The 9,272-nt window shown below is 44.4% G+C and overlaps 1 protein-coding gene across 1 annotated transcript in view; it reads left to right on the forward strand.

The window, feature by feature from the left end:
- The window catches only part of LOC123035014, a 74,365-nt gene extending 66,983 nt beyond the window's left edge, over window positions 1-7,382 (forward strand). Inside the window, exon 2 of the mRNA XM_044452846.1 lies at window positions 6,369-7,382. Coding sequence (XP_044308781.1) covers window positions 6,423-7,382 — 960 coding nt within the window. The 5' untranslated portion in view covers window positions 6,369-6,422. The remainder of the gene's footprint in view (window positions 1-6,368) is intronic.
- The last annotated feature ends 1,890 nt before the right edge of the window (window positions 7,383-9,272 follow it).

Consider the following 9,272-nt stretch of genomic DNA (forward strand, 5'->3'; position numbering starts at 1 on the left):
TGCTAGATACAGAGTTAAATGTCTGTTTTGCTCCTTAAATACAATTAAATTCCCTCTTATTATGGAGCTTTTTCCCCTTGAGAGGTTGGGTTAGCCTTTTTACAGCTCACATATTTTGTATGTATTTTGTAGGTAGTCCATGAATATTTTATCAATAAAAGTAGCACAATTTATATTCCATCTTTGCACAGAAGGAATTATATTCAAGGGTAGCTCACAAAATACCAGGCAAAAGGCCATGATTTTTCCAATCCATATAAAATACCATCACACACATTTCAGTAGCATTTCATAGATTCATACCAATTCATACATTTCTATATAAACACACACACACACACACACACACACACACACACAAGGGGTGAGCAATTTCTCAGTGTTCTCACTACCACCACACCAGCTGACAAAATATGATAGCACAGGAGAAGAACAAAACTGGCCAGAAGGGTTGCATGGTGCCCATCCATAAAGAACACTGAAGATACTTTAAAACATCATGTTTAAATTGTAAAGTATGCAACAATGTGGCATACACTTGCATCATACAGATGTGTGACAAGGGAGTCCCATCTGGCTGCATCTCTGAGGTCAAAGCCTGGCTTGCCGCCATGTTTTGTGTAAACTGGATCTTTATACAGCCTTGAATCCAAGTCTTTCTGATCCAACCCCAGTCACTTTCTCCATACTATCTCTCTAGGTCTCATGAAACTGCAAAAGAAGTTCCACTTCTGGCTCCATAAGTGGGAAGCTCAGCTTCTCTGGAAACAGGGGCTGTAGCTCCTGGCCTCCTCAAAGAGTCATGGGTGGAAGGGCAGCTTTCAGACAACAATGTGGTACACAGATGAGGTTGTGAATATCAATATCAGATGCTCAGCCTTTCTAATAAGAGTGTCAAAGTGCAGTGTAAAACAGCACCATTAAATCTGATTCTCCTGTGATTCAAATACAAGACTGCACTCTCACTTTAATCAATAGGTTGAGAAGGGCTTATGAAAAGCAAGACATTTATATTTAGGCATGGAGATTGGAGAGCTTAGAGTGTAGAGTGCCTAAAGTCAGATCTCTTGGACCTTATATTAGCACTTAAATACACAAACTGCTTGGAAAGTGATGTTCATGAGTAAGGCTAATTTTGGATTGTGTGGATTTAGAAGCCTAAATTAGGATATTTGTTCTCATGGATCCTGATCTTGGTCTGAGAGGCTCAAAGGTTTTGACCTTTGAGGCTTGGTCAAGGGTGCAGAAGGACATTTGGTGACTCCAGCTGGCTGTCCTTGGCAAAGGTCAACTCAGTCATCATTTTGTGCTGGAGAATCAAAGCTTGATTAAGGCTGTTAAGTAATGCATCACCTTGTGATGTAACTGTTATAGAAGGACGCTAGGTAGTTTTGCAGAAAGGATGGGCGTGGGACCTGAGCTCAGAGAAGTTGTCCGATTTCCATCTCAAAAGTAAGTGGCAGGTTGTGAGCATTTTCTTTGCTTTGGCATGGGTATACACACCGCTGAGAGTGGTTTTCAGTTGGGGTGATGTTTGCTTTTTAAAAGCACACATTTGCCCCCATTACTTCCTTCAAATGCATGCATTTTTCATGCAACTTTTTCAAATGTATGTATTTTTCGGTATATGCTTTTGGGTGGGCGAACTGGATCACAGGTTTGCAAATTCATTCAGAAAATGTATTCACTTTTGGGAGGTCAAATTGAGTTGGTTCATAGAAATATATAAATTTGTTTTGCATTTGTAGTGGAAAGAGTTTGGAACATATCTGGGATGGGTTCCATGTACTTTGTGACCTGCCTAGAGAGCTTTGGCTCTTGAGTTGTATAGAAATCAAATGAATGGAAAAAATGAAATGACTTGACTATTATGTCAGCTGTGATCCATTCCTGTTCCCTGGATTATATAAGTTTAATTATAAGAAACAAAAGGAAAATGCCTATAGAATAGCGAAACTCCCAAAAAATATTAAGAATCTTATCAACATGCTTTCAGTTTCCCTGGAATTCTGCACCGACTACCCACTTGCGATCTTGGATTATGACTGCAATCTGCCATGGCTGCGAGTCATTGTTTCACAAATCTGTGCAGCAGAAGTTGAATTTGGTAATAATGCCAGGGAATTTCAGCTGCACAGTTCACAACGTATTGTGTCTGCTCTGTTTTTCCTTGTGATTTTTTTCATTGGCAGGTTGCTACATTTGCATCAGAAAAACCATAAACCTTATTCGGCCACAACGTTCATCAAGAGGGTTTAGGCCAGTCAGCCACGAGAATTATTTTGAATGCAACCCCATAGGAGACATTTAAATTCTTCCACATGTTCACACAGAAATAAGACTTGCTGGGTTCAGAGGGTCCACTCCCAAGTTAGTCTGCATAGGATCAAATATTTGAACTTTCGTAGTAAGAAGCATTTGGGAGAAAAATGAGTCAACCGTCTTGGTCTTTACTGAATGTTAACAACTTCACCCCAATGAATAGGAAAGCAGATCTTATGCATTGCCATTATCACAGAGTTAACAGCTCCTTGGATGTAGGTTCCTCTTTCTCAGGGAAGAAAGAATCCATTAGTTCAGAATTCTCTGAATTCCACCTTGAAGTTTGGTTTGCTTTGCTTTGTTCTTGAGCTCTTGCAGCAGGAAAAGTGTGCATTTTTCAAAGCATGCATGCATATGTTTCCTCCATGGACTAAAATGCGAAATTGCTTTTTTTATGAGCAAAAAAAGTGCACACTTGTGAAGTGCACGGTTTTCTTCCAAATGATTTTTTTTTGCAAGGTGGGAATTTGCAAGTTTAGCATTCACATACGAATGGAACAAATGCTGAAGCTTAGGAGTATTGCATGAAATTCTTGTACATCCCTGCTCTTGACCTGCCAATGTAAGGGTGGAGAGAATGCAAAGTACATCCATTCATTGCAAGACATATCCATGGTTATGGATATGTGAATATGAATCACATATTTGCAGGTATGGATAAGTGCTGGAAATATAATAGCAAATTTCTAAACCCTTCTGATGGATTCATCCAGAAATAAAAAGAAAGGAAAGGGCAAGGCAAAATACATACAATAACACATGCCAACCAATATGGAACAATACAGAACTTGGTCACAGTCTTATAACGAGATGCCCCTGTACGCACTGCCAGGTCTTGACGGTGTCAGGTGATTAAATCTGAAAATACCAGGTGTTTTTGCAGACCACTGTGTGAGATCGGAGTCTGAAGTTCAAAATGGAACAGATACCTAATTCTTCTGAGCATTTTATGTCTTTTTCCCCCCTCTAACTGGAAGACTTTAAGTAGGGAACCCTGGGAGGCCAGGATTTTGTATGCACTAGCATCTGCCAAATCATTTGCATTGGTAGGTTTTCTTGCTTGTAAGTGTAGACAGGTCTTGCATCAAAGGTTTCTGCACAGCTCCCCAGTGCATTCCATGCCAGGCAAATGCTGCGCCGTATTGAATAAGCAGTGCATTGAGCAGCAAGCCATTAGCAATGCATGAGAGGACCGAGGACACAAGCACGTGCTGGTCCAGGGCATTCCAAGGACTTCAAATTAGCTTGGATTTAACCTGGGCTAGCTCTCTCTCTGAAGGCAGCTTGCCTCTGGCTAAGTGGATCAGTGATGTGCGCTGCTCTCCGAGCCCTGACTGCAGTCCCAACCTGAAGATAGAGCAAGATTGGGTGAATACAAGGAGAGCAATGTTCCGCCAATAGACTGGTTCACATAATGGGATGTGCGGACTGCTGCCATTGGAGTCAGACTTAGCCACACTCATGCAAATCAATGTGCCTACTCTAACGATGTCTAAATCTGGATCCTCCCACTGTGCATCCCGGTTTGTTTACTGCAACCCAGATAGAAATCAGTGCATATCTATGCAATGTATTTGCTTTGCTCACGGGGTGAGTGACACAATTATTCATTCGTACATGCAATGGTTTATGTAGTGCTCATGTGTTCTGAGCAATGCATGCGTGAACGTGCCTTGCTTAGTATAACAACTCAGATCAAAGTCTCTGTCTTCATCCCTAGTGAGGGTCCCACCTCTGAGGTCTGCGCCCCTCCTCGCCCATTTGCTTTTGCAGTGAGCATGGAAAGAACTGCATCAGCTCCACCTCTGTGGTTGCAAGCTCCCCCCACCCCAGAATTAGAAATTTTGGGGTGTTCTGGCAGGGAGGGAGTGGAGAAGATGGACTCTGCCCCAGTGTGCAGTGTCTTGGTGGAGCCCTCCCTATGTTCCAGGGCAGAAGACTTAGCCTCCGCACTCTTCTACCCCCCAATAGGATTCCCATTATCCTTGAGTTCAGAAAGCTAAGGGGAGCCACATTGGATGGTGCAGTCTTGTTGCTAAGCATAAAACACCTATTTTGTTTGCAGAAGGCCCTCGATGAACCTATCCCATCTCTAAATAGGGCTAGGAGACCCCAGGGAGCCGCTGCTGGTCTGTGTCGGCAGTTCAGGGCAAGATGGAACAAGGATCAGACTCAGTAGCTGTTCCTGTGCCATATCAGCAAATATACAAAGCCTTTCACACAAGAGTTTGCCTGCAGGTGCTGGGAACAATGCTTCCGCGGTGCAGCAAACAACAGAAGGGACCCGCAAAGCAGCTGGGTCCTGCATATCATTAATCACCAAGCAAGTAAGTACTTAGCAGGCCTATTAAGTGACATGTGCAGCGGAAGGGAGAGCAAATGGTTGTGCTTAAGGCTTGACAGAGGTTAAGTTCATTAGTACAGGCTTCAGGAGGATTGAGCTGTCGCAGAGCAAGGGTGAGCAGCTGCTCTGCGGAGGTAAATTTCAGGTGGGCAAAAGGAAGGAGAAGGAAGATGAAGTCTACATATTTATATGCCTTCAAAATGAGGAGCAAGAAAAGCAGGCAGGCAATCTAGCCAAATCTAGGAAGAAGGAAATCTAGCCAAAGTTCTTGGAACAATATAAAAGCATCAACTTACAAATCCAGCAACCTTTACAGAAACAGAGCGAGTCAGAAGGGGTCTTTTGGGCCATCTAGTCTGACCCCTGGCTCCAGCCAGCTTCACTCATGACATGCCAACCAGGTGCATGTCCAGCCTATCCTTGAACACCCTCACTGTTCAGGCTTCAGCCATCCCTTGTGGAAGCCCTTTCCATACCCTAGAGGTCCTAACCGTCAGGAAGTACTTCCTGACATCCACCCTACATCTTCTACTGTGTATCTGGCCAGTGAACATTTCTAGCAGGGTGTTGAACCTCTCAATGACTGAAAGATGGGTTCAACTTTGGAGAAGCCCTTGGAGGCGGCAGTGGTGAGCAGAGCTGAAGGCAAAATGGGAGGACCCAAAGAAACAGTGCATTCCAGCTTAAAGCCCTTCCTTCTGGTAATTAAGCCATGGGAGTAAAACTATAACAAACAAAAACCCAAAAACTAAAAAAAAAGATTTCAGAATGGGAGAAAGTTCTGTGCAAAGACTCGGAAACCACCAAAAGATGGGGAGTTGGGAGAAAGTGGGTGAGTCCAAGGGAATTGGCATGGCTATATGGGCAGCCACAGAGAGGCAGATGGTCAATATGAACAACCCCTGGAGAGAACTTACGGTTTGTTTTTGGACTGTGAACTGTGGGTTGTTCAGCATGGCTTCTTATCTTGATCAGACTCTGGCAACATGAAAACTGACATTTTAAGAGCAAGCCACCTTTCAAAGACCTGCACTTAGCACACACTCAACCTTTGATGTGGGTTCCTGTAGAAATCTGTCACTGTGTGGAAGGATGGAACTATCAGTCCATTTGCTTCACTGCTGCTTGAGTAAAACAAAGCCACTTTTGCAATTCGCTTTTTTGCATATAGTGTGTTCAGATAAGGGACTGGCTCTCTGTTCATGAATGGGCTCTTTCCATCCGGTGCTAAATCTAGCAAAGCAAGGATGAGAGGACCGTCCCGTTTTTGGAGACAACTATAGAGAACCTCAGCTGTGGCACACCATGAATTGGGGTGAAAGCTGGTGTTGCAATACGTCAACAAATGTAAGCAACTGTGCCAGTGAATTAACCTTGCCCAACTTGATGAGGTTGCTTTTACCTAGGTAGAAGCATTGCATTGGGCAATTGAAACCGTGTTTGTGTGTGTGTAGCCTCTTAGGGATTTAAATTCCCTTGCTGATCTGCAGCACCACAAGGACCGAACCCTGTAAATTGGTCTCCATTCCAAAGTGGGACAAGAGCTGATATTTTTGTCATTGGTCTGTAGATTAATGAACAGAGTTCTCTAGCCAGACTGAATTCAATTTTCTCACAGAAAAATAGATTTAAATAAAGGCACTTCTGAAGACATACAAGGCACCAGGTCACTGAAATGGCTATTTATTTGTTTTTTCCCCAGATAACAGATGAAGGAACGCCCAAGTTGAATTGCACAGTCAGTAAAGTTACTCTGATGAACCTGCAACCTGCTAAGAAAACCACCCTAGTATTGCGAGATGACAAAACCAGGGAAGGTCTCCGATCCTCCAGCTTCCACTGCTCTGTTCCCAACCTTTCAGAGACTAAGCCAATGAAGGAGGAGATTAAAAACCATCCTGAAAAAGTATCTAGGGATGGCACTACTTCTCCTAAACCCTTTTATGCAACAGAGTCTCAAAGCATGGAGAACCTGGTACTGAAAAGACCCGTGAAGCTGGCTCCTCTTGATATCCCCTTGGAAGTAAAAGAAGCACAGCTGCAGAAGATCATGAGCCTCCAGAGAGATGCCCAACTGGCTGCTTTTAAATTAGCCAGCATTGGCTCCACTGGTAGTGAGCCACATGTAAAAAGGGTGAAAAATTTGGCTCTGGCAGAGCTGGAAAACTTCCATAATGCCAAGACAACAGAGAAGTTCACATTAGAGAATCAAGACAGTGTCCACATATCAAGTACCAAGCCCATCTGTGAGGTTCAGATTATTTTACCTGCAGAGGGAAAAACCAAGCCTGCAAAAAAGAATACTTTTGAAGGTTCTCCCATACGATGCCGTAAACCTTTAATGCCTCAGAACGTGTGTGGCACCCTCCAAGCTGCTGACGTCCAAGAGGATGGGAAGATAACAGACACCTTTGCACAGGAAAATGGTAGGCAGCGCTTTAAGTTGAAGCAGATGAAAGATCAGCAGGTATGTCTGGGAAAAAACAAGCCCTTAAGAGCCATGGGAGCTGACCTGGTAGAAGGAAAGCCGAAAACAGCAAGCCTGCGAGCTCACAAGACTCTGAGTAACGCGAGCAAGTTGCTTGACAATGTAGCCAGGAAGCACCGGGGACGAGGGAATGGGTCAGATGAGATCGATGAGGATCTGCTTGTGAGAAGGCAACCATCTCCACGGAGGATGGCTGTTGGGGATATCATCCTGGTAGATGATGAATAAAACTGGACTGTAGAGTCCATCCTTTTCCTCCTCCTCCTGGAAAACTTCCAGAATATCAACACTGTTACAATGACTTATCCATGAAGAGGACATTACTGTTATATTTCTTCATAGCAATTTTGTTTAGCTGCTAATGCCTGCACAGTCTGTAGCAGAACAATATACAAGAAATGTAAGAGGTTCGTTTGTTGTTGATTCTTCCATCGTCTTCCATGTCCTTCACTAAACTAGGGATAGGGTAGGATTTCAGTTCAATTTGGTTTAGGGGAGAATTTGCCAAGTGTTTTGTTATCTAGGAAAAAGAACATGAGATTTACAAAACTGAGTGCTGGAGAAGGTGAAACTGACACCAAACTTTCCTCCAATTTCTTCAAATGACAAATGTGATGTTGTCATGAGGGCAGCTGGCCAACAGGGACAACATGTGAGTTGTGTAGTCACCAGGCTTCCAGGAGCCTTACTGGATCTGACCAAAGGCTGGTTTAATTCAACATTATGTACACACAGTGGCCAAACAGTTGCCCACAGAAAGCACTGGGTGGGAGTAAAACAGCACACTGCCACCCATGTTTCCCAGCAGCAGGTGAACATAGGAATACTGCCTCTGATACTGGAGGAGGGATGTGGCCACCAGGACTAGTAGCCCCTGAAAGCCTACTCCTCCACAAACTTTCCTAGTCCCTTTTAAAGACCTCCAAATTGGTGGGCATCACAACATCCTGTGGCACTGATCATGTGCTCTGTGAAAAAGTGCTTCCTTTTATTTGTCATGAATTTCTCACCAAACAACTTTGTGCTATGAAGCTAATTGACCCAATGGAGAGAGGAATAACAATGTGTCTTTTTTCCACTTTCTGTGCACCCCTACCAGGCAAGGCAAGGCAAGATGGCAAGGCAAGATGGAAGGGCAGGGCAGGGCAGGGCAGGGCAGGGCAAGGCAAGGCAAGGCAAGGCAAGGCAAGACGGCAAGGCAAGATGGCAGGGCAGGGCAGGGCAGGGTAAGGCAAGGCAAGGCAAGGCAAGGCAAAAAAAAGATGCTAGAAGGGGGATTGAGAGTTGTCAAATGTGGTGCAGTGAAGGGATGAAAATGGCAATGAGAAATTGGAATTCAGGGATACTTTGAGGACTGGGGACACAGCGTTTTAACCTTTCCTTCCCCTCTTTCATTTTGTTTCCTGACATCATGAGGAAGCTGCAGCAGAGAACTTGATGGGGTTAAGTTGGCATGGAAAACCACCAGATTTTACAAGCCTGGGCCACATAGCACATCGTGTTGTAAGCCGCCCCGAGGTTTCGGCAAGGGGCGGCATAGAAATGTAATAATAATAATAATAATAATAATAATAATAATAATAATAATAATAATAAAAATAGCATGGCATCTGAACCTGCCATGTCTTATTTGGGGTGGCCTAGAAGTCAGCTGCCCTAATGTGCCTAAGCAGCACCTGAAGGCAGCTCATGGAGGCTGCCACTGTGTCTGCAAATTTCTCCCCATCTGATGCTGCCACCACCAAGATGGGGGTGGGGGGTATGTGGTATGACTGGCCTCCTGCAGAGGAGGCTGAGTAGAATGTGCCTCAGTCATCTGGTTTCATCACTGAGCACCCAAGGCACCCAATGGTAGCAACATGGCAGGAGGTGCTGATGATGATCTTGGTGGAAGGCTTCTAGTGATTCTTACTTCCCCCCTCCCAACCCTTGCCACTAAGTGAGGATTGGGTGGGGGTGGGACATCAGGGCTCTTGCAGTGTCTTTGGGGATACCTATGGGGGGCAGGGGAGGGAAGAGAGGGTTGGAATGCCTCAGGATTCCTGCTGTGCCAGTTAGTTTTCAGGAAACTTGGGGCTGAATAGCCACCGAGGGCGATTCATAAGCCACCCCTGGCTT

The sequence above is a fragment of the Varanus komodoensis genome, unplaced genomic scaffold (genome assembly GCF_004798865.1).
Source record: "Varanus komodoensis strain SLA01 unplaced genomic scaffold, ASM479886v1 scaffold75, whole genome shotgun sequence".
Classification (NCBI taxonomy): Eukaryota; Metazoa; Chordata; class Lepidosauria; order Squamata; family Varanidae; genus Varanus; species Varanus komodoensis.